The sequence below is a fragment of the Mesoplodon mirus genome, assembly GCF_964341445.2.
Source record: "Mesoplodon mirus genome assembly, chromosome: 9".
Lineage (NCBI taxonomy): Eukaryota > Metazoa > Chordata > Mammalia > Artiodactyla > Ziphiidae > Mesoplodon > Mesoplodon mirus.
In genome coordinates, this window is record NC_138985.1 from 16,926,699 (window position 1) to 16,953,160 (window position 26,462).

The 26,462-nt window shown below is 36.5% G+C and overlaps 1 protein-coding gene across 2 annotated transcripts in view; it reads left to right on the plus strand.

Moving 5' to 3' along the window:
- The window catches only part of MAGI2 (membrane associated guanylate kinase, WW and PDZ domain containing 2), a gene marked incomplete at its 3' end in the record, with an annotated part of 1,305,599 nt that overhangs the window by 830,313 nt on the left and 448,824 nt on the right, over positions 1 to 26,462 (plus strand). For both annotated transcript variants that reach the window (XM_082632410.1, XM_082632411.1), the window contains exons 5-6: positions 7,341 to 7,551; positions 18,169 to 18,248. In XM_082632410.1, the coding sequence (XP_082488536.1) occupies positions 7,341 to 7,551; positions 18,169 to 18,248 (291 nt within the window). The remainder of the gene's footprint in view (positions 1 to 7,340; positions 7,552 to 18,168; positions 18,249 to 26,462) is intronic.

The following is a 26,462-nucleotide window of genomic DNA, read 5'->3' on the forward strand; positions in this document are numbered from 1 at the left end:
TTTTAAGGAACCTCCATACTGTTCTCCATAGTGGCTGTACCAATTCACATTCCCACCAGCAGTGCAAGAGTGATCCCTTTTCTCCACACCCTCTCCAGCATTTATTGTTTCTAGATTTTTTCATGATGGCCATTCTGACCGGTGAGAGATGCTATCTCATTGTAGTTTTGATTTGCATTTCTCTAATGATTAATGATGTTGAGCATTCTTTCATGTGTTTGTTGTCAGTCTGTATATCTTCTTTGGAGAAATGTCTATTTAGGTCTTCTGCCCATTTTTGGATTGGGTTGCTTGTTTTTTTGCTATTGAGCTGCATAAGCTGCTTGTACATTTTGGAGATTAATCCTTTGTCAGTTGCTTCATTTGCAAATATTTTCTCCCATTCTGAGGGTTGTCTTTTCGTCTTGTGTATGGTTTCCTTTCCTGTGCAAAAGCTTTGAAGTTTCATTAGCTCCCATCTGTTTATTTTGGTTTTTATTTCCATTTCTGTAGGAGGTGGGTCAAAAAGGATCTTGCTGTGATTTATGTCATAGAGTGTTCTGCCTATGTTTTCCTCTAAGAGTTTGATAGTGTCTGGTCTTACATTTAAGTCTTTAATCCATTTTGAGCTTATCTTTGTGTATGGTGTTAGGGAGTGTTCTAATCTCATACTTTTACATGTAGCTGTCCAGTTTTCCCAGCACCACTTATTGAAGAAGCTGTCCTTTCTCCACTGTACCTTCCTGCCTCCTTTATCAAAGATAAGGTGACCATATGTACGTGGGTTTATCTCTGGGCTTTCTATCCTGTTCCATGGATCTATATTTCTGTTTTTGTGCCAGTACCATACTGTCTTGATTATTGTAGCTTTGTAGTATAGTCTGAAGTCGGGGAGCCTGATTCCTCCAGCTCCGTTTTTCGTTCTCAAGATTGCTTTGGCTATTCGGGGTCTTTTGTGTTTCCATACAAATTTTGAAATTTTTTGTTCTAGTTCTGTGAAAAATGCCAGTGGTAGTTTGATAGGGATTGCATTGAATCTGTAGATTGCTTTGGGTAGTAGAGTCATTTTCACAATGTTGATTCTTCCAACCCAAGAACATGGTATATCTCTCCATCTATTTGTATCATCTTTAATTTCTTTCATCAGTGTCTTATAATTTTCTCCATACAGGTCTTTTGTCTCCTTAGGTAGGTTTATTCCTAGATATTTTATTCTTTTTGTTGCAATGGTAAATGGGAGTGTTTTCTTGATTTCACTTTCAGATATTTCATCATTAGTGTATAGGAATGAAAGAGATCTCTGTGCATTAATTTTGTATCCTGCTACTTTACCAAATTCATTGATTAGCTCCATTAGTTTTCTGATAGCATCTTTAAGATTCTCTATGTATAGTATCATGTCATCTGCAAACAGTGACAGCTTTACTTCTTCTTTTCCAATTTGGATTCCTTTTATTTCCTTTTCTTCTCTGATTGCTGTAGCTAAAACTTCCAAAACTATGTTGAATAAGAGTGGTGAGAGTGGGCAAACTTGTCTTGTTCCTGATCTTAGTGGAAATGCTTTCAGTTTTTCACCATTGAGGACAATGTTGGCTCTGGGTTTGTCAAATATGGCCTTTATTATGTTGAGTAAAGTTCCTTCTATGCCTACTTTCTGGAGGGTTTTTATCATAAATGGGTGTTGAATTTTGTTGAAAGTTTTCTCTGCATCTATTGAGATAACCATGTGGTTTTTCTCCTTCAATTTGTTAATATGGTGTATCACATTAATTGATTTGCGTATATTGAAGAATCCTTGCATTCCTGGAATAAACCCCACTCGATCACGGTGTATGATCCTTTTAATGTGCTGTTGGATTCTGTTTGCTTGTATTTTGTTGAGGATTTTTGTATCTATGTTCATCAGTGATATTGGCCTGTAGTTTTCTTTCTTTGTGACATCCTTGTCTGGTTTTGGTATCAGGGTAATGGTGGCCTCATGGAATGAGGTTGGGAGCATTCCTCCCTCTGCTATATTTTGGAAGAGTTTGAAAAGGATAGGTGTTAGCTCTTCTCTAAATGTTTGATAGAATTCGCCTGTGAAGCCATCTGGTCCTGGGCTTCTGTTTGTTGGAAGATTTTTTATCACAGTTTCAATTTCAGTGCTTGTGATTGGTCTGTTCATATTTTCTATTTCTTCCTGATTCGGTCTTGGCAGGTTGTGCATTTCTAAGAATTTGTCCATTTCTTCCAGGTTGTCCATTTTATTGGCATAGTGTTGCTTGTAGTAATCTCTCATGATCTTTTGTATTTCTGCAGTGTCAGTTGTTACTTCTCCTTTTTCATTTCTAATTCTATTGATTTGAGTCTTCTCCCTTTTTTTCTTGACGAGTCTGGCTAATGGTTTATCAATTTTGTTTATCTTCTCCAAAAAACAGCTTTTAATTTTATTGATCTGTGCTATTATTTCCTTCATTTCTTTTTCATTTATTTCTGATTTGATCTTTATGATTTCTTTCCTTCTGCTGACTTTGGGGGTTTTTTGTTCTTCTTTCTCTAATTGCTTTAGGTGCAAGGTTAGGTTGTTTATTCAAGATGTTTCCTGTTTCTTAAGTTAGGATTGTATTGCTATAAACTTCCCAGATTTTGCTGCATCCCATAGGTTTTGGGTCATCGTGTCTCCATTGTCATTTGCTTCTAGGTATTTTTTGATTTCCTCTTTGATTTCTTCAGTGATCACTTCGTTAATAAGTAGTGTATTGTTTAGCCTCCATGTGTTTGTATTTTTTTTACAGATCTTTTCCCGTAATTGATATCTAGTGTCATAGCATTGTGGTCAGAAAAGGTACCTGATAGAATTTCAATTTTCTTAAATTTACCAAAGCTTGATTTGTGACCCAAGATATGATCTATCCTGGAGAATGTTCCATGAGCACTTGAGAAAAATGTGTATTCTGTTGTTTTTGGATGGAATGTCCTATAAATATCAATTAAGTCCATCTTGTTTAATGTATCATTTAAAGCTTGTGTTTCCTTATTTATTTTCATTTTGGATGATCTGTCCATTGGTGAAAGTGGGATGTTAAAGTCCCCTACTATGAATGTGTTACTGTCGATTTCCCCTTTTATGGCTGTTAGTATTTGTGCCTTATGTATTGAGGTGCTCCTATGTTGAGTGCATAAATATTTACAATTGTTATATCTTCTTCTTGGATAGGTCCCTTGATCATTATGTAGTGTCCTTCTTTGTCTCTTCTAATAGCCTTTATTTTAAATTCTATTTTGTCTGATAAGAGAATTGCTGCTCCACCTTTCTTTTGATTTCCATTTGCATGGAATATCTTTTTCCATCCCCTCACTTTCAGTCTGTATGTGTTTCTAGGTCTGAAGTGGTTGTCTTGTAGACCACATATATATGGGTCTTGTTTTGGTATCCATTCAGCCAGTCTGTGTCTTTTGTTGGGAGCATTTAATCCATTTACATTTAAGGTAATTATCGATATGTATGTTCCTATTCCCATTTTTTTAATTGTTTTGTGTTTGTTATTGTATGTCTTTTCCTTCTCTTGTGTTTCTTGCCTAGAGAAGATCCTTTAACATTTGTCGTAAAGCTGGTTTGGTGGTGCTGAACTCTCTCAGCTTTTTCTTGTCTGTAAAGGTTTTAATTTCTCCATCAAATCTGAATGAGATCCTTGCTGGGTAGAGTAATCTTGGTTTCAGGTTTTTCTCCTTCATCACTTTAAATATGTCTTGCCAGTCCCTTCTGGCTTGCAGAGTTTCTGCTGAAAGATCAGCTGTTAACCTTATGGGGACTCCCTTGTGTGTTATTTGTTGTTTTTCCCTTGCTGCTTTTAATATGTTTTCTTTGTGTTTCATTTTTGACAGTTTGATTAATATGTGTCTTGGCGTATTTGTCCTTGGATTTATCCTGTATGGGACTCTCTGTGCTTCCTGGACTTGATTAACTATTTCCTTTCCCATATTAGGGACGTTTTCAACTATAATCTCTTCAAATATTTTCTCAATCTCTTTGTTTTTCTCTTCTCCTTCTGGAACCCTATAATTCGAATATTGGTGCGTTTAATGTTGTCCCAGAGGTCTCTGTCCTCTGTTCTTTTCATTCTTTTTTCTTTATTCTGCTCTGCAGTAGTTATTTCCACTATTTTATCTTTCAGGTCACTTATCCGTTCTTCTGCCTCAGTTATTCTGCTATTGATCTCTTCTAGAGTATTTTTAATTTCATTTATTGTGTTGTTCATCATTGCTTGTTTCATCTTTAGTTCTTGTAGGTCCTTGTTAAATGTTTCTTGCATTTTGTCTATTCTATTTCCAAGATTTTGGATCATGTTTACTATCATTATTCTGAATTCTTTTTCAGGTAGACTGCCTATTTCCTCTTCATTTGTTAGGTCTGGTGGGTTTTTATCTTGCTCCTTCAACTGCCGTGTGTTTTTCTGTCTTCTCATTTTGCTGACTGTGTTTGGGGTCTCCTTTTTGCAGCCTGCAGGTTCATTGTTCCCATTGTTTTTGGTGTCTGTCCCCAGTGGCTAAAGTGGGTTGTGTAGGTTTCCTGGTGGAGGGGACTAGTCCCTGTGTTCTGGTGGATGAGGCTGGATCTTGTCTTTCTGGTGGGCAGGTCCACATCTGGTGGTGTGTTTTGGGGTGTCTGTGGACTTATTATGATTTTAGGCAGCCTCTCTGCTAATGGGTGGGGTTGTGTTCCTGTCTTGCTAGTTGTTTGGCATAGGGTGTCCAGCACTGTAGCTTCCTGGTCGTTGAGTGAAGCTGGGTGTTGGTGTTGAGATGGAGATCTCTGGGAGATTTTCACCATTTGATATTACATGGAGCTGGGAGGTCTCTTGTGGACCAGTGTCCTGAAGTTGGCTCTCCCACCTCAGAGGCACAGCACTGACTGACTCCTGGCTGCAGCACCAAGAGCCTTTCATCCACACTGCTCAGAATAAAAGGGAGAATAAGTAGAAAGAAAGAAAGAAAGAAAGAAAGAGGATAAAAGAAAATAAAGTAAGAAAAATACAATAAATTTATTAAAATAAAAAATAATTATTAGGATAAAATTTTTTTGAAAAAGTGAAAAAAAAAAAAGAAAAAACAGACGGACAGAACCTTAGGACAAATGGTGAAAGCAAAGCTATACAGACAAAAATCTCACACAGAAGCATACACATACACACTCACAAAAAGAGGAAAAGGGGAAAAATAATAAATCTTGCTCTCAAAGTCCACCTCAGTTTGGGATGATTTGTTGTCTATTCAGGTATTCCACAGAGCAGGGTACATCAAGTTGATTGTGGAGCTTTAATCCGCTGCTTCTGAGGCTGCTGGGAGAGATTTCCCTTTTTCTTCTTTGTTCGCACAGCTCCCGGGTCTCAGCTTTGGATTTGGCCCCGCCTCTGCGTGTAGGTCGCCGCAGGGCGTCTGTTCTTCTCTCAGACAGGACAGGGTTAAAGGAGCAGCCGCTTCGGGGACTCTGGCTCACTCAGGCTGGGGAGGGAGGGGCACGGAGGCGGGGCGAGCCTGCGCAGCAGAGGCCGGCGTGACGTTGCACCAGCCTGAGGCGCGCCGTGCGTTTTCCCGGGGAAGTTGTCCCTGGATCCTGGGACCCCGGCAGTGGCGGGCTGCACAGGCTCCCTGGAACGGGGGTGGACAGTGACCTGCGCTCGCACACAGACCTCTTGGCGGCAGCAGCAGCCCCAGCGTCTCATGCCCAACTCTGGGGCCCGCGCTTTTAGCCCGGGCTCGCGCCCGTCTCTGGAGCTCCTTTAAGCAGCGCTCTGAATCCTCTCTCCTCACGCACCAGGAAACAAAGAGGGAAGAAAAAGTCTCTTGCCTCTTCGGCAGCTCCAGACTTTTTCCCGGACTCCCTCCCGGCCAGCCGTGGTGCACTAGCCCCCTTCAGGCTGTGTTCACACCGCCAGCCCCAGTCCTCTCCCTGCGCTCCGACCGAAGCCTGAGCCTCAGCTCCCAGCCCCGCCCGCCCCGGTGGCCAAGCTGACAAGCCTCTCGGGCTGGTGAGTGCCGGTCGGCACCGATCCTCTGTGCGGGAATCTCTCCACTTTGCCCTCCGCACCCCTGTTGCTGTGCTCTCCTCCGCTACTCCAAAGCTTTCCCCCTCCGCCACCCGCAGTCTCTGCCCGCGAAGGGGCTTCTAGTGTGTGGAAACCTTTCCTCCTTCACGGCTCCCTCCCACTGGTGCAGGTCCCGTCCCTATCCTTTTGTCTCTGTTTATTCTTTTTTCTTTTGCCCTACCCAGGTATGTGGGGAGTTTCTTGCCTTTTGGGGGGTCTGAGGTCTTCTGTCAGCGTTCAGTAGGTGTTCTGTAGGAGTTGTTCCATGTGTAGATGTATTTCTGGTGTATCTGTGGGGAGGAAGGTGATCTCCACGTCTTACTCTTTCGCCATCTTCCCTCTTCCGCCTCAGTGAACCATTTTAATCTTCAGACTCAAGTGTTTCTTCATCTTAGGCAACTTATATTCTATTTTTATTGAGTTGTTATATCTTCTCCCTGTGGCCCTTTTCCTCATTCTGGAGCTCATAGCATTTGCCTGTTGGGACCCTTGGGTCCGTCCTCCAAACCTTTTATCATTTCTCTTAAGGTATGTATCTCTTTTAGTTTTTGCTCTGTTGTATTAGTTTTCTATTGCTGCTGTAACAAATTACCACACACCTAGTGGCTTAAAACAATGCATGTTATCATACAACTCTGTAGGTTAGAAGTCTGAGCTGGGTCTCACTGGGTTAACATCAAGATGTCTGAAAAACTGTTCTTTTCTAGAGGCTCTAGAAGAGAATCTATTCTTTTGCCTTGCCAGCTTCTAAAGGCCACCCATATTTCTTAGCTTGTGTTTGGTCCCTTTCTATCTTCAAAGTTAGCAACAGTGCATCTCTTTTGCCATTCTTCAGTAGTCACATCTCCCTTTCACACTCCTCTTCTGCTTTCCTCTTACACTTGTAAAGACCCTTGTCATTAAAATAAGCCCACCTGAATAATTGAAGATAATCCCCCAACTGCAAGGTCCTTAGTTTAATCAGTTCTGCAAATCTTATTTTGCCATGTAAGGTAAAAATCACATGTTCCAGGGCGTAGGGCATGGGCTTCCTTAGGGAGCATTACACTGTCTGCCACACCTGCATTGTGAAATGGTCGTCCAAGTTAGTCATCAGCAATAATTAGTTGAAGGATAGGTGAGAATGATGAGTGAAAGGGGAACTCCAATAGGCCTAGTGTTAATTTTCAGAGCTGGTTACAATTGTGCTTTTCCTATTAGCCTTCATAGAGCTCATTCCCTGATGAGCATAGTCCACACTCACTCAGAAGTTAGAGTGGCTCGAGTGACTAACCGTATGCTCTTGTTCTCTCATAGAATCCAGTGAACATGAAGACAAGAGTGCAGGTGCCTCAGGGGAGACACCCCCCCAGCCTTATCCTGCACCAGTGTATAGTCAGCCCGAGGAGCTGAAGGAACAGATGGATGATGCAAAACCAACTAAACCTGAAGAGCATGAGGAATCAGACCCATTGCCTGACAACTGGGAAATGGCCTATACAGAGAAGGGTGAAGTCTACTTCATTGAGTGAGTTTCACACATTTCTCTGAACATTTCCACAAAGATCATAGTAGTGCATAAATGATGTTGTAAATGGAGATGTGGTCAAAGTATTGAATTTCATTCATTGTGATATTAGCTTCCTTCTTTGTGAGAGAATAAGGGGATAGCACCTTAATACAATTAAAGATCCTAGTTTACAGCTATAAATCAAAGAATGAATTAAACAATACCACTGTAAAATTTGTTGCAGTCATGACTAAAAAGGCAAATCTCCATGTGATGTTATTACTGAATTAGAAATAGTGAACTTGTCATGAGGAAATGCTTACTCTACCCTTCCAAGACCTCCATGTAGTTCAAATGAGATAATCCCCATCTTTTAAATCAAATTGCTGGAAACCTCAGCCATCATGTCCAGTGGTTTAATAGGATGCAACTATTGAGAGCAAAATACTTGCTAGTCACAAATGAGAATGTTTTAAGCATTTGACCCTGAGGTCAGGTGTCAATAAAATCATGTGTTTGCGTAGTTCATCATACTTATTTTTATTAAATTCCATTCTATTTGTTGCTTACCATTTTTATGACTTGGCAAGGAAAATGAAATGCTAATTCTGAACTCACTAGTGATACATACTCAATCTAATCTTTTCTTTCTTTAGGGACCTTTTTTCCCAAACTGAATTTTTATATATTTTATTAACAACACTGTCTAGCTTTCCTTTTCTTTATCTTCTAGGAGTAGAACAACTTTTTAAAACTCCTAAGTTGATCTTAGCTCAAAATTAAATTGTTAATGTGCATGAGACAATCAAAATGTTCATTAGAAAGAATAAAAACTAAAAATATTATAAATGAACAACAACCCTTATTCCCTCAAAGTTGTAGAAGACTCAAAGAGAAAAATTAATAGAATCTGAAGTTTTCAGTGCTGATAGTAGATAAAAATATGTAAACTCTGATTATTTGAGAAACATATTAAAACTAGATTCCCTTTCCCAACCTGGAGTGATTTGTGACTTAGATCTCCATAGGCAGAACTCAATTGTGAAATTGAAATGTTACCACATGCCAATATTTAATTCTCACATGAAAACTTTGTAACATGTGGCCAAGGAAATACATAACTAGGTAATTACTTGATGCTCTGCTTGACTCCAGCATGGATGAGAAATGCAGAAAATATATTGCCACGATTCACCTTTTGACAAATCTTATAAGTTTTTTAAAAAAATAAGAAGAATCTCTTGCATATTTCTTATTGCTATAATCAATGACCCAGAGACATCTTTTATCAATTAATTGGAAAAGAGAAAGTCATATAGAATTTTTTAAATGTTCAAAAGTATTTATATCAAAAACATAATTTTGTTATTGATAAGCATAGCATAGCACCACTGCAGACCAGAAGTCATGCATTGGTGTTCAGAACAGGGAGACTGATGACATACACATTTTTATTATATAATACAGGCAGAGTAAGACGTTTGGAAGTAATAAAAGAAAACCAGCATGGCAAGTTGATGAAAAAACTGTTTCCTTACAGTGTTTCCAATTGCAATTATAAAAACCTCCTTTTTTATGATTATAACATAAACTTTCCCCTTTTAACTGTGTCAGATTTTGGGATTGTGGAGAAAAAGGACTTCTGGTAAGACAGAAGTTGTGTTCATGATTTATAGTAAATGATGAGGCTCTGTCAGGACTTGGGAGAATCGAGCAAAATGACTCTATTAATATTCTAGTCAGTCATCCAGTGTCAGAATCCAAAGATTCATTAGATTTTGTCCCTGCTCTTAAATTTGTTGTCAAGTTGGGGAAGAGAGAGTAAGAGGAATAGTTAATTAGTAAACAATTGAGTTTTGTGATACTATTCAGAGAAGGATATGCTTAGCGTAGACTTATTAAAAGGAAGCATCCTACGGAAGGTAAAATAACATAGACTTGAAAAGTTGGTAACAGGTAGATAGAGCGCTCCAGGTATAGGAACTGTCATTGCAAAGACCAGTGAGCAGACTGGTAGCATTAGGAGCAGAGATGTTGAGCTGAAAAATTAAGACAAAAAAAAAGGAGACAGTTTGATTCGCAGTGAGAACGCTAATGCTGAGGGAGACTCATCCAGAGGTCGGGGAGAGAGAAGAAGCCTGGAGTAAGGGCTGAAGTGAGCATGTGCTGGAAAGGTGATTAATGTAAGAGGCGGTGGCAAATGCCTGCTTAAAGGAGTCATTCACAGAACGGAGGCATCCCCTGGCCCACCCTTCACCAGGACCAGCTTGAGATCTGAGATCTGTCTTGTCTTCCTTCAAAAAGCTTACTTTGACTCTCAAGACTCAGTGTGATAAGCTCAGGTGTCACAGAGCAGGGAGGGATCAGTGTCTTTCTCATCTGGTCCCTCATTTTCACACCATCACAACCTGTGCTGCCTCTTCCTTTCTCACTGACCTGCATTTCACTCTGCTGTACTTTCCTCTCAGTTAATTTTCTCCTGACTGCTTTCACTCTCTGCTCGGGAGTACATCTTTCCTTCCTAACTACATTTGACAAAATCAACGTTTCAACCCACTGTCATTAATCTGTGGGTATCTTTGCTGTTGAATTCATAATGAATTCTTATGTAAATTAACTCTATACTATAAAAGTCCCTTGGAAACAATCTGGTAGAGAAGGGTGCAGGGACAGGAGAGGGACCATGATGGGGCATTAGGAGTTTCTTAGAGACTAAGTCATGATAGGTCCCAGAATTTCTGGCCAAGAAACTTAAAAAACAAATATTATTTGTAACATAAAAGTTTGCAGTCCTGAAGCAAAATCATAGTAAAAAAAAGAAAAGAAAAAGGGAAAGTAGAGTAAGTTAAGAGGAAGGTAAAACAGACAGAAGAAAAGGTAGAAGAGACAGAAAATTAGAGATTTGTGAGGTAAGGAGAGCTGATGATACCAGTGAAAACTACTCTGGTACGAATATTGCGAGAGTTGCTTAGAGTAATGGAAGTGTCCCCTGGTGGGTAACACGTCCTTATTACACTTTACTGAATCTTGTTTCCAATGGAACAAATATCATGATAAAGTATAAAATAAGTGAAATAAAGGAGAAGGACCCTGCAGTTCTGTGTAAAAATTTATATATATATATTTATTTATTTATTTATCTATATACTCATTTCTGAGTAGAAGAGGGGAACTCTACCTATGCTGAAGTGTTGATTTACACATATATTTTTGAAATACACATACATATATGTATATGTATACATACATACATGTATATATGTATGTATGTGTGTATGTGTGTATATATATATATATGTGGTGGGTTTTGAGTTAAGGTAATAAATAATTTCATTTTTTTGTCTTCCATGCAATAATGTTTTAAAATAATCACTGATTTACTCAGTATTGCAAAGTAGTTTATATCTCAGTACTTTACAAGTGCTGCATTTAGAATATGAGAGGAATTTTTGTCATTGTTCTCAATACTGAACACGTGGGCCAACTGTATTTCCCACACTCTTCAAAACTACTTCCTATGCTGAATAATAAAAGCAGATTCCTTTTATCACTTACAGTGATATTTAATGGGGAAAGGTGAATATCTGAGAAAGTATTTTTAAACAACAGAATTTTAAATGCAGGTAAATGTACTCTTCCAAACATGCTGTAAACATTTATAATGTCACATGTTTAGCAATTTTAAAAAGACTTCCAAATATATAACATTATTTAAAACTAGTAGTTTCCTTAACTCATAATATCTTTTTCATTAATATTATCTTTTAAAATAGACAGTCTATTAATTGTAAATTCAAATTAGTAATAATAGTTACCACATATTGAATGCCTACTTTTTTCAGGCTGTGTTCAGCTTGTTTAACAGTAATAGCTAGTATGTTAAGCATTTACACTTTGCTCATTTAATTCTCACTTTAGGAAGCTGATGAGGCTTACAGAGGTAAGTAACTTGCCCTTGGTCATATAACCAGGAATTGACAAAGCCAAGATGTTTGATTTCATTTTTTCAGCACATATTTATTGGGCACATACTGTATGCTAGGAACTATTTTATTGAACCCTAGGAATATAGTGGTCAACAAAACTGACAAGATTCATGTTTTCATGGGACATACTCTGGCTCCAGGGTCCTTGCTCTTAACTAATTTGCCATGGTGAGTACTTTACATGTATTATATCATAACCACCCTATAAAGCATTTGAGGTACCCCCATTTTATAGGTGAGATTCTGAGGCACCGCTGGACAAATTAACATTCCCAAGGTCTTATAGCTTTGTGACCCTGCAAAGCCATTGCCATTATCCCATACTACCTCCAATATATAAACAGGCATTGGCTGAAAAAAAAAACTTTTATAGTACAAATAGTATTTGTTTTATAAGTTTCTCAGCCAGAAATTCATTTTGTAGAGGCTAAATGTTCCATACAGAAGAGCTGCCACACGATTAATCTGGATTGACATGCTTTGGGAATCCCATTAAATTAGTTCTTTGTTTGGGAGTCAGTTTAGTTAGTGACATACAAGAGACTGCTACTGCTTTGGCAAAAAACAAAACGGCAACAAGAACCTATTTGTTTACTACCAGCTTCCTGAATGGCAGTGAATGCTATGTCATCTTAAATAATAGATTTTTTTAAAGCAAGCTTTTGAAACCAAAAATCACATCTGTGAAAAATGTCATGGCTATACATGGTTTCCCCAATCTTTGTAAAGGCTGAATTTGCTTTTAAATTCTAAATAAGACACACAATCTGTTGCTTCTTGTGTTGCTGTATTACCTTAAGTTTTATGTAAATCGCCAATTACCATTTTCAACAAATTTAGAACTTTCATTTATTAAAAGAAGACAAAATATTTGAGAAATTTATTGAAAAGAAAAGGTGTTTTTTGGGTAAAGCCTAATGCTTTCTCATTCTAGGCTCAGCACATACCGATGAGTCATGAAATCTTGTCTTGACTTACTCTCTGTAATTTGTATTACAATAACAGTAGATATATTGAATATTTTTATATGTTTTTTTCTGCACAATATTCTAGTGCAATCTCCAAACAGAAAATAAGTGTTTTAGACAAAACAGTATGCAACAAGTACCCATAATATCCAAAACAATATTTATGATAAAACTGCTTTTAAAAATGTTTTCTAAACATATGAAAGACAATATGATGGCAAACTCATATATTCATATGCTTAATGAAATTTTAGGAATATTATTTAGGAAACAGATAACCACTATAGAGGTTGACAGTGATTTTTTTCTGTGGAGTACCAATGTATAAATAGAAAAGATAGTAGCACAATGCAAGTCTTGAACAAAAAAGCTTCTGCTGCTCAGCATCAATTAGATGTATCCAATCATTGCATTTAATAGTTCTTCCTTTTGAAATGATGATCTAGAGGGAAGACAAAATCTTCCAGAAAACAATGTAATCATTCTGAGGATTTTATTGACTATAATATAAAATGGAATCAGTCTATATTCCTCTAAAAACTAATGTTAATTTTTTAAAGTACATAAAATACAGTCAATAATCTCTATGTTATTATTGATTCTGAACCTACGTGACCCCTGTTGGAACTTTAACATCCACATACATCTTGAATTGCTCAGAGGACTCTAAAATATTTACCTGGGCCTTGTTTACCTTGTTCAAAAGGTTATTATGTTTCATACCATCAGATATTACTGAGTTCAATCTCTTATTATTCTTCTGAGTTAGTATTTCCCAGGATGAAAATACAGTGTATCAGATCTCAGAATACTGAGATTCAGAATTGGCTTTTTCGGAGAACTTTTAAAATTCAATGTGTTTGTCATTGTTTGAAGTCTGTTACTGTTTTTTAAAGAAAATGGAGCTAAGGAAAGGAGTGTATTTGATAATAAAAGTTTCTTATTCTACTAATCAGATTTCAGTTGATGAAATGTCATCCAGTATTTGTGCAGTAGTGAAAACATTTTGATCTTGGTGTCAAGACAAAGGTAGGAAGGAGAGAGGAAAAGGAAACAATGAAAAGAGAAAGGAAAAGAGGATTTGTCTTAAAATTGGGTTTGAATCGAGCCTTATATATACCTAAGAAACCATTATGGAGTTTGAGCCCCAACTGGACAAACATAAAGTAGATGAAAAAATAGAATGGAGGGTAGACTGTGGCATGATCTATGTGACAATTTTGTTTTGCTCCTAATAAACACTTACTCATTTGATAGAATTTTTATTAACCTAATTCTTTATAACGTCTAAGACCTAATATTCATATGTAGATTATATAAATCACCATTTTAAGACTTTATTCTGGATATGGGGAGGGGGAAGGGTAAGCTGTGACAAAGTGAAAGAGCGGCATGGACATATATACACTACCAAACGTGAGGTAGATAGCTAGTGGGAAGCAGCCGCATAGCACAGGGAGGTCAGCTCAGTACTTTGTGACCGCCTGGAGGGGTGGGATAGGGAGGGTGGGAGGGAGACGCAAAAGGGAGGGGATATGGAAACATATGTATATGTATAACTGATTAAATTTGTTATAAAAAAAAAAAAAAAAAAAAAAAGACTTTATTCTGGAAAAATACTCAAATTTGATTTTAAAGTGATTTGAATATTCAGGTTTGTAAGGAGAAAATGTTTCCAGTGATTATATCATCACTATGCATGTGCAAATTAATATAATACCTACTAAGTACAAGACATTCAACACAGTCATTTAATCAGTGATTACTATTCTCACATAGGAGATAAAGGTCTCAGTTTGTAAACCACTGGCTATGGAGGTGGGAAAAAGATCTCTGATTACCCCCCAAGGGAGTCACATAAAGCACCTCCGTATCAAAAGCAAAGATTTAGGTTTAGTATGCCTCTGGTTTCAGATCATAAAAAAACACTTTGGCCTTGGGAATCAGATATGTCTGTTTAATGCTAGCTCTTTCACTTTCATGCATTGGGTGTGTAACCTTGGACAAATTACCTATCTTCTCTCAACCTTCCTTTCTCTATCTGTAAAATGGAGTTAAAAATACGAGCCACAGAGACTCATTAGCATCAAATGAAGTGAGCTGTGAAAGTTCTAGAACAGTCCCTGACAAAGTAGACAATCAGGAAATGTTACAAGATAGTAAGAATAACTTTGCAATGGTGTGGCATAATGTCAGCAGCTTTTCCGGTTGAGGGGAAGCATTTTCTGTATGAGAAGAACGTTTCCTCAAAAAATAAGATATTATTTAATGTGCTGCTTTTGTCAATTTGGCAAAGGCTAAACTTACAAAATATCCAGAAATTTCTAATCATTGCAAGTTAGCCTATCACGTCATCAAGGCCATTTCGATATGAATTTAAACTAGAATTGCAAAGTTGAATGAAATTTCACTTCTGGTTTGCTCCAGTCCTCCAGATAGACTTAGTTTAAAATCAGAAAAGACTTTTGGATAGACCATGTTTTAAGGTTTTCATCTGGATTTTTAAATGGGACAGTTTTACAACTTGAACAGCCACTGGCTCCACTTGATCTCTCACTTTTCATAATCCTCACATTAACGTTATCCATAGAAATACATAGAGTAGTATATTATTATGATTCAAAGTTCCTCGAAAATGTGTGTTCCATTCCTCAGGTAGAAGAAGTTTCTTTGCAAACGTAGCCTCTATATGTGTATGTGTCCCTGTTAAAGAAACTAGTATTGAAATACAAGATTATACAACATTAGCATCTTACCTTCCTGTCATTTGTGCTCCCCACAATTTGGAGAAAAGCAGAAAACTGGTATTCTGCATCTGAATCTACCCTAGCAATGAAAGTGAAAGGAAATCACATCCTCAAACTTGAGGAAGGATAGTACGCAGATTGTGAAAAATCCTTCACCTGTCCCGTTTTACACAGTCTCCTGCCCAATGTTGAATCCTATTTTCAAATGGAATTGTTGAGGTTTAAAAATATATAGTTTAAGGGAAGTGGAAAAGCCACTTGGGCCATTGTCTCCTAAATGCATTGAAAATATCCCCTTTGTAAGGCATCTTGAAGAAGCATACAAATTACAAGGCTTGTGAGAACCACTGTTGAAAAATGCTGTGCGGTATCTTCATGTGATGTTTGCGACAATTGCTGGAGGTAACTACTACCCACTTTCCTTGAGGATCATTTCAGAGGATCAGCTAAAAATGCTGTTAACTATAAGAGACTCAAGCTGTCAAAATCTATTAAAGTGACATACCGTTAATGCTAGCTCAACCTAAAAAACAATCATCCTGTAATGAAATGCTTTATAGAAACTCAGGGAAGCTAGGAAATTCATGCTTCTCTACTAAATTAGCCAGTATTTGAGACCCATGGTGCTGTGGTATAGAAATGGTAATTTGACTCCCTGCGGTGGCTTAGTAATGGCCCCTTCATACTTATCCATAGGTGTGTGTGCTTTTGTGAATATATCTTAGAGACCTAGAAATGACTTTCCTCCAAAAAGGGGGGAAGAATTTGGAAGAAGCAGATGTGGGTAAAAAGAAAGGAAGTTTATTTTCCTTAGTCACCTCCCAAATTTGTTGCTAGTATATAAAAACATAGACATCAACACACTCTCATACACACACACACACACACAGAACACACACACACTTTGAACTGAGGCATGTCTATAAAGAGCATCTTTACAGTGACTTTATTTTTCAAATGGGAGCAGCAAGCACTGAACCCAGTGCAACTCTCCTCACAACAGAATAGTCATAACCCCCATTCTGTCCATGGGCATCAAGTCTTTAGTTGAGAGAAAAAGACTAGATGATATTGACATGGCTGCAAATGAGGACCAGGATGAGATACTGCAGTACTTTACATCTTTCTGATAGTCGATAATGAAACACTATCACAGTATACAAAAGTCACATTGGACGAAAATAAAAGCTAGCATGCTCTCCTGACAATTTATAATTCCACCAAATTCATAGACTTCATCTCATCAGATTATTAGAGCCCTGCTCAGAGGGATCAATCATTGAGGAGTTCCTAAGTTTGAAGAAAGTGATTGGGAAGTATTTTCTCTTTACCCTACATGAAAGTAAGAAATAAAAGGGAATCTTCTTCAAGTGCAGAAACTTCATGACCCAAGGATATTAATGTTTCAGTTCTCAGATCGGAGATGGCTCTACACTTAGGCAGATGTATTATCATCCAGAAAACACTATTTAAAGAGAGCTGTAACACTCTGGAATCATTTGCCCGCTGCCCACCTCAACTCCATCCTTCCTCCTTTCTGCCTTGAAATTCCCTTCATTAAGTAGGCACTTAAACTCTGGAAGCTTGCTATGAAATATGCTTCCTGCGAGAATTTTCTGAACTTTGCTTTAAGTGCAGATTGGCTCATCAGATTATTTAGCTAACACTTGTAACTCTGATATGATAAAGTATAGTTACATTTCACTGAAGAAAGAGAAAATACATGTGAATTGATATTATAATTTTGACTTCCTTACAACTGTGTTCAAAGATCTCTATTATCTGGCTTTAGTTTATATTTCCAACCTTTTCTCCCACTTTTTCCTTTCATGTCGCATTCTGACTCTTCCCTATATAAACGTCACTTTTCTACACCTGTGACTCTGCTCATTTCTGAAGCCCTCACAGATGTCACATCCTTGATAAGTTGTCCATTGATAGATGAGATAACTTGAGACAGCTATTTACAGTAAAGAGTTTAGCTCCAATGTATGGTTTCGAGTAGTTCTCAAGTAACACATTACAGTGTGCATTAGAATCACCTGGAGTGCTAGCCAAAGATGGCGATTTTGCGGCTCCACCTCAAAGATTCTGATTTGGTACTTCTATGAGAACTACCAAACTACCAGAATATGCATTGTTAGTATGCAATCACCTGGAATCACCAGGTGATTCCAATGCAGGTAATTCCAGGACCTCTTTTCAAGACAGTGCTCTAATAATCTTTCTCCTTTGCTTTTTAAATTTCTGGCAAAAGACTTCCCAGAAAACATTTTTCAAAATGAAATTGTCATTAAAAATTATTAATTCCCAGAATTCCATTCCAGAAATGCTAGAGTACAGACATTTTTATCTATCTTCCTAGCTGGATTGAAAGTATTTAGATGGAAGATAGCTAAATATGGGTTAATGAAATTGCTAGTAATTACTTGTTGAGAAAATGTGGGAATCCCAAGAACATGCTATAATTTGCATCACTTTTGCACTGCCTCTACCAGCTCTGTAGTTAAAGAGTAACAAAACAACCATTTATGAAAGGGCAGGTTTAAGATGAAAATAATTCTTTTGCAAAACTCAGGAAACAGTATCAGAGCCTGCGAACTGTGCTCTTCCAACTGGAGAATCCTGTATTTGTAATAAATTCCTTTTGCTCTGGATGAGTTCTGCATTTTCAATGAGGTTAACTTGGCAACATTCTAGTTGATTTTAATAAAAATAGCTGCTTTGAGGACAGGGAGCTGAGGGTGCCAATTTTACAGCTGCCTTGCATGATTACTCTTACACCTCCTTCAGGGCTACTTAGAACCAGTAAGCAAATTAAGTGTATCGATTGCAATTTTGTTGGTCTAACCCCCTCTTTTTTTTTTTTTCTTAAGGAATAAACTTGATTCCTTTCAGTATGTGTCTGTTCAGAGTGATCTCTTTTCTTTTCAGCCATAACACAAAGACAACATCATGGCTGGATCCACGACTTGCGAAAAAGGCTAAACCTCCAGAAGAATGCAAAGAAAATGGTAGGTTATTTAAGTTTTTATGGTGTTTCAGCGTTGCACTTTGAGAATGTGTGTTTCTTAAAAGAGGGTCTTGTCTAAAGAAGCCATAATCTGATTGAGACAATTTTAAAGCTGTAATATTTAATGCCCAGATAGGAGAAAGAATTAACTCGGCATTTCAGCAGTGCCATGTGGTTTTCCTTTTTCTCTCTGAGGGAACTGTGCTGGACATCACAGCTCTGTACTCTCTATGGGTTCTGTTTGACTCCTGGCCTGACTTCCCACCACCTACTAGGGAGTTTTTGTTTGCAATATGTCTCTCTGAGGACTCTGATCTTTTCATTGGAATTAAATATGGTGTATAGAGAAAAGTATTGTGGCTCTATAAGTAATATTTTATTTTTGTGTTTTGAGGCATAGCATTCTTCTAGTTATTAAGGAATTGGTGATATAAAGATTTATACGTATGGCTTCTTTCCTTTAATCAAACATTTAAATACAACAATTGATTGCATGAATGTGCTGGGTTATCTTTAGTATTTTCCAGTTCCCAATGTAATGACGTTAATTTGCTTAAAAATCGGCTGTTTTCATCTATGTGAAGAGTTTTTAAAAATAATTTTGAGGATTAGATGAAAGTAAACCTTGTTTTTAAAATAGTAAATTATATAAATGAAGTCTGTTACTGATGATACTTACAAGTTTTTGTAACATTGAGTTTAATGTTAAAAGAGTACTTATAATTCGTCTAAAATGATAAATAGTGTATACTCCTGATGATTCATTATTTGACTGCATTCACAGCCTTTATCTGATCAAATTATTAGAGCCTTGTTCAGAGGCATCTATCATTGAAGAGCTCTAAAAGTGAGGAAAGTGAGGAGGAGTATTTAAACTTTTAAGAAAGTTTTTAGAAAGTCAACTTTTTAAAAAGTCTATAACTGTAAAAGTCCTTTTATTTTAATGGCAATTCTGTCTTTCTCAGACAATATCAAGATAATATTGTTCATTCCTATGTTATAAGGTAACTGTTCACAAGCTGGTTATACAACTGAGCTAAATAAACAATCAGTTTACCGGTTATGTGTACATATTTGAATGCATAAATGTCTAATTTTTATCACTACATATAATTTTATATTCATAGCTATGTCTGTATGCCTTCTGTATAAAAGTATAGGTATATGTGTGTGAATCTTTTACAATTATTTTGTGACCTGAGACTTTTGAGCACAATTAGGTTACATTTCATTGGCACTAATAAGACATATGTTGCAAATTATGATAGGTTATAAATTAAAATGACCTGATCTGCTATATCTGGGAGTTATGATTTACTGATGCCAGAGATATAAAACCATATATATATATATATATATATATATATATATATATATATATACATATATATATATATACACTAATTAAAATGAATTCAATGACTTTGTAGTTCTGTACCTGTTGAACTTCTCAGCTGTCTGTACATTTGAGTTGTTCTTTTCATTATAAAAGGCTATTAAAGTCAAATTTTAAAATCCTGGGAGAGATGTAGGTTTAACATTTTGCATAACTGTAACATTTCAGTGTTATCAGTTTTTCCCATATCTGTACTCATCTGTCTTCTCAGCATGGTAGATGCCTAAAATATGATACCAGTACCTGTGAATTCATGTGATATTAAAAAATGAGTCCTAGAATACAGTCTTATAGCTCAGAATGAGTTATAACTGGTTAATTACTATTTTTCTTTTTCTACAAAATAAGTAATTCATAGATTTTGTTTCATATGTTACTGGAGTACTTTACAATGTAAACTAACATCTAGTTAGAATGCTATTGTTCCAGGCACATATTTTAAGTTTTCTTACCAAGAAAAGTGCTTTTTGGCCATACTGTTACTTCTGTTTTATTTTTCTTTAAATAACATAGATTGAAACTGCTTGTTTAAAATGTCGGATGTGAATGGATTGCTGTTGAGCCTACTAGTTAAGACAGGCTTCTTTATATCTATCACAGGTCAGCTCAGATCAAAGAAGTTAGTACTTTTCTGAATGCTGAAATATGTATAAAATGTATATAAAAATTGTAGAGGCTTAAGATGATAATATCTTTCACTAGCAAAGATTTATCCTTCTTCCACCACGGAGATGGAGTGGAGGCTAATTACCTTAATCCAATCAGAGCTGAGCCAACATGAGGTTGGGTTGAGCTTTGGTGAGACCCAGTCTACCTCTGGTTTGCTTTTGTTCTTAGGGCGTTTGCCCACCCAGAGTTTCAACTAATAGCCTATTGTAGGTCAGCAAATATTTTCTATAAAGGGTCAGGTAGTAAATATTTTAGGCTTTGGTCACCCAGTTTCTTTGCAACTACTCATTGTTGTACAAAAGTGACCAAAGTCAATATATAAATAAAGGGTATAGACATATTTCAATAAAACATTGCTCATAGACACAGAAATTTGAGTTTCATGAATTAAAATATTCTTCTTCTTTTGATTTTTTTCTCAATCATTTAAACTTATGTAAACTGTTCTTAGCTCTTGGACCATACAAAACATAGGAGGAGGCTGGACTCGGTCCGAGGATGAACCCTGGCCTGGTGTATCCATGTGGAGCCTGCCCCTGGGCAGGTTTTGAGCACCAATATTTTTAAAATATTTTTCTTCTCAGTAATTCAAGACTACCAAAAATCTGTGGTGCTTTTCAGGGGTTTTAGCTTAGTTTTTTGCCTCCAGACCGTGCATCTTCTGAATTTGACAGATTTCATCATGGATTGATTGGCATGTGTTAGAGCTTTGTCTGTCCCTCAAGTCTTTGCAACAGTCTGCTGGTTTCTCTCAACCCCAGTGATGGCCTTCTTCCCAGGCCAAGTCTGGATTCTTTCCACAGCCCAGAATCAACAAAAATCATCTACAACATTCCTCCCTTACCTCTCCAGGATTCTTTCCTCTTCAGATTCTTAGACCATTTTAGATCTGTTGTTTCAGCAGTTCTTTGATTCCTTTGTATTGTTTATTTGTTATATTTGATCTAGATTTTCTTTGTGTTCTCTTAACCTGCTCACTTCATCCTACCTGGAAGCAGAAATTTTAGTGCAGTAATTTTTAAATTGTACATTTTAGACTTTACTGGGTTGCATGCTATAAATTCTTTATTATCATTATCATACTTAATCCCTCAAGATTGAATTCCATGTTATGTATGTGTGTATACTATTATGAATGTACATATGTATGTGTATGTAGATATGGATCTGTAAATGTATGCTTCTTCAGTTCTGTTTATATAGATGCTTGAAGGTAATTACTTAGTCACCTATAGTAAGATGAAGTCAAGTAAAAGAGAGATGGAAGGAGGTATCAACTGATTTAAATTATTCTTGGTGAGAGAAAAAACTAGCAAATGTTTTCTCATTGGCGTCAAGGAGGGAAAAGCCACCATGGATGGCTCAGTACAAATACTTATTAAACTACTTATTCTGTTGACACTAAAGCCATCATTTTGCTTTTTTATTTGAAGGATAACACAGATACTAAACATAACAACATACTTCCTTCTCTCAAAATATGGTTGAAAATACTAAAGTCATTGTGTTCTGTGCAATTGTCACAGCTCTGTGCATTTTTGGAATTTAAGCACCAGTCTACATGGCAGAAAAAAGTCTCCACCTACTACAAGACTCTAATATTAGGATTTGGGGGAGTGCTGTTTAGCAAGCCAATATAGTCTTTTACAAAATGCAACAGAAATAACAGTTAACTATTAAATAATGTGGATGCAAGATTGGTTGAACTGTATATAAAGCACCATCATATTGTCCCCAGTCCTGAGAATCAGCACTGTGATGTTTGTCTGAGATATTTCCAATCATAAACATCCCAGTGGTGACACATTCCACATGAACCACTGAATTAGGGTCAATATCAAAAGTGATTCAATCCCGGTAGAACTCTTTATAAAGTTGAAAAGTGACTAAAATCAGTAGGACTACAGTATTGTATTCAGGAGAGGAAATTATGTAGGATTTGTTGTCAGGGAAAGCTGTATTCCAAATCCAAATCTGTGGGCTTTTAGGCAGGTACTTAATCTCTGGGAGCCTAGGTTTTCTTACCTGTAAATGGAAATGATATCTATTTCATGCACATTTAGTTTCACAAACAAGAAGGACAGAGTTTGTTGCACCATAGGCTCTAAATAACTGCTTCTTTATTTTCATTCGAGTATGCTCTGAGCCAACAAATTAGTCTCATAGAAGACAACGGGGAAGAAATTCAGAATGGTTGGCCTACCTTAAGAGCCTTTAATTTCTCTAGGGTGTCCTGAAGAGGTAGAAAAGAACAAACCCATGTAGGCAAAACTTATCCAGCTAGCTAATTCCAGCCTAATATTAATAGATTGGAGGTTCCTCCCCTCCATTCTGTTAAACTAGCTCTAAATTTCACAGAGTTATAATCAGAGCTGTATGAATTGGGTGACGTCATTTCTGTATTCTGTATCTATGAATTGTGAGTTGTTTCATGTTACCATAGGAAAGAAAAATCACATAATCTTAACCTTTTTACCTACATGAAAACTGCATTTCAACTTACATGAACTAAAGCTTTGAACTATTACTTAATCTATCTTAAGAAAAAAAAAAAGCTATGTCTGAAATGCTCATGAACAAAGATAGCATAAGCTTTGTTTCATATTTATTAAATGGATTTTTTCCAAGATAAGGAGGTTACCTTTCTAAAATAACAGAAAATGCTAATTAATTTCAGGTCATTTCTTTTTTTTTTTTTTTCAGGTCATTTCTTAAGTGAGTTTTATAGAAATGACAGAAAGATTTGGACATGCATATTTTTATTTTTGTAGTTCAAATTCTTTTTCTAGACTACATAATTTATTTCCCTTAAATAGGGACTTTGGCCTATTTTCTCATTAAATTTGTATTGATCATTAGAGCTCCTAATTTCTCAAGATTAAATATGATCAAATTAATATATCCCTTGAATAGTTGTTTTTCTAATCTGATAAACCTGCTAAGATTATATTTGTAAAGTATCTTGAAATTTTTTCACTAGGAAGAATTAATAAAAAACAGACTCTAAAAATATTAACTATTCAAGTACTAAAACTTTAAAGTTGAAAAGATTCATTTATATGCAAATATTGAACTCCTAATGTTTAAATATTATGAACAAACTAATTTGTGTATTTTGTTTCTATACTGATATTTTGAGTGTTTTTGTTAAAAAAAATGAGGAAATTTAGAATATCTTAACAGAAGCAGTTAGTTCTTATTTCACTGACTGGTAATTATTTGTATTACAGTAAGTCCTCCACATATGAACGAGTTCCGTTCTGAGAGTGCGTTCGTAAGACCAATTTGTTTGTAACTCCAACAAAGTTAGCCTAGGTACCCAACTAACACAATCGGCTATATAGTACTATACTGTGATAGGTTTATAATACTTTTCACACAAATAATACATTAAAAAACAAACACAAAACATAAAGAAAACATTTTTAATCTTATAGTACAGTACCTTGAAAAGTACAGTAGTACAGTACAACAGGTGGCATACAGGGGCTGGCATCGAGTGAACAGGGAAGAAGAGTTACTGATTGGAGGAGGGAGAGGAGGTGGGAGATGGTAGAGCTGAAGGATCATCAGCAGTAGGAGATGGAGGGCAAGCTGCAATTTCACTCTCATCTGACGTTGATGGCACAGGTTCTGGTTCCTTGCTGGATTCAATTCTATCTACCCTCTTGAAAAAATGATCCAGTGATATCTGGATAGTAGCTCTTTTTTTCTCATCATAGATGACACAGTAGCACTGGACTGCATTCTGAACGGCTGCTACAACCTTCATGTACTGTTCTACGTTCGGGTCCTGTGCCTCAAAAACTAACAGTGCCTCCTCAAATAAAGAAAATCCCCTTGCTATTTCCTGTGTCATGAGTCTCTTTGGTTCTTCAGTTACTTCTGCTTCCTCTTGTCTTTCTTCATCCTTTCCTTGGGGCTCCAGTTCCATCAGGTCTTCATTAGTAAGCTCCTCATGTTGCATAGCAAGGAGCTCAGTGTTATAAGAATGAGCGACATCTACCATCTTTTCACCTCGCTCCACTCTCTCAATTATTTTCGGTTTTGTTTCCATCGTCATCGCTTGGCACTTCTTAGCAGTACCAGCTACATCACCACTGCTTTTATGCTTGCTTCCAGACATCCTGGGCTTGAAATAAAGATACTGTACTACTGTACTCTATATAGTACTATACAGTAAAGTACACAAAAGCACAACCACTTGTAGAGGATGCAAACACATGACAATGTGCACCAGACGTGTGAACTAACTTATGTGATTGGACATGCAAGCGCAAGTTCACATCTTTGAAAGTTCGCAACTTGAAGGTTAGTATGTAGGGGACTTACTGTAGTCATGATTTTCTATAGCAGCACTTTGAGATATGCTCTATCCAATAATATAGCACCCTTTCCATGATTTCATCTCAAGAGTACTAAGAAAAAACAATATTTTAGGAATATAAATTTTGGGGGGTGGAAATAATATTAATCCAAAATAAATCATATAGGATGGATATTGCACTGTTGTGCACAGGTACCAGATTCTGGGTTGTTACTGGCTGTCATTTGTTCTATTTGGTCCCATTCTCTTCTGATGGGTTGGTGTCCAAACAATTAAAGTTGTTAGATGTTTGGAATATCTTTCCTTCCCTAATTGTTTATTTGTTTCCCTTCTACCTATTGATATTTACTTCAGCTATAAAGTCGTACCTACAGAAGGATTATGAAATTTTGTCCTCCGTTAGTTCTTGATTTCTCAACTTACATTTAGGCTTAGGAATAAGTTGTGTCTTATCCTTACTCCTTAATGCACACAAGTTTAAAAATAATCTTGACATCATTGAATCTGTTCTACACAGTAGCAAAATTATTTTAAATTTTTTCAAAGGTGACTTTTTTTAAAGCATTCTGAAGCCACAGGAAATAACAAAAGGATGACAGGGAGGTCCCAAACACCCTTCATGAAGCCTCCCCCACGTTAACATCTTATATATATATAATACAATATCAAAATCAGGTAATTGACGTTGGTACAATGAACAGAACCTATTCAGACTTCACCAGTTATACAAGTGGTCATTTGTGTGTGTGTGTGTGTGTGTAGTTCTATACAATTATATCACATGTGTAGCTCCACATAAGTATAACCACAATAAAGATTCATTACCACAAGGCTCCCTTATCTACCACTTTGTAGCCATATACGTCTCCTCCCACTGCACAAACCTTAGACACTAATCTATTCTCCATTTCAATTACTTTGTTATTTCAAATGTGTTATACAGTAGAACCATACAGTGTGTAAACTTTTGAGATTGCTTTTTCCACTCAATTTAATTACGTTGAAATCCATTCAATGGTTTGCTACTTTTTATGTACCAATGTTTGTTTAAGCATTTACCCACTGAAGGACACCTGGATTGTTTCCAGTTTTTAGCTAATACAAATAAAACTACAACAGACATTTGTATACAGGTTTTTGCATGAACATAGGTTTAATTTCTCTGGGATAAGTGACCAAGAGTGCAATTGCTAGATTAGTATAGAAAGTGCATCTTTAGTTTTAGAATAAACTACCAAACTATTTTCCAGAGTGCCTGTACTCTTTTATTGTACATCCCCACCAGCAGTGAAGGAGTGATCCAGTTTTTCTGCATACTTGTTAGCATTTGGTGTTATGACTATTTTTTATTTTAGCCATTTTGATAGGTGTGTAATGGTATTGTATTGTGGTTTTAATTTGTATTTCCCTAATGGCTAATGATATTGAACATATTTTCATGTGATTATTTGTCATTTATATATCCTTCTCACAGTATGTCTGGTCATGTATTTTGACCAATTTTTAATTAGACTTTTTTTAAAATTCAGTTTTGAGAGTTCTTTATGTATTCTAGATAGAAGTCCCTCTATCAGATATGTTCTTTACAAACATTATCTCCCAGTCTGTAATTGGTCTTTCCATCCTCTTCACAGGGGTTTTTGCAGAGAAAATGTTTTTAATTTCAATAAAGTCTAATTTATCAAAGTTTCCTTTTATGAACCATGTTTCTGATAACAAGTGTAAGGACTCTTCACCTAGCCCTAGATGCCAAAGATTTTCTCATGTTTTTTTCCTAAATTGTATAGTTTTACATTTAAGCCTGTGGTCTATGTTTACTTAAT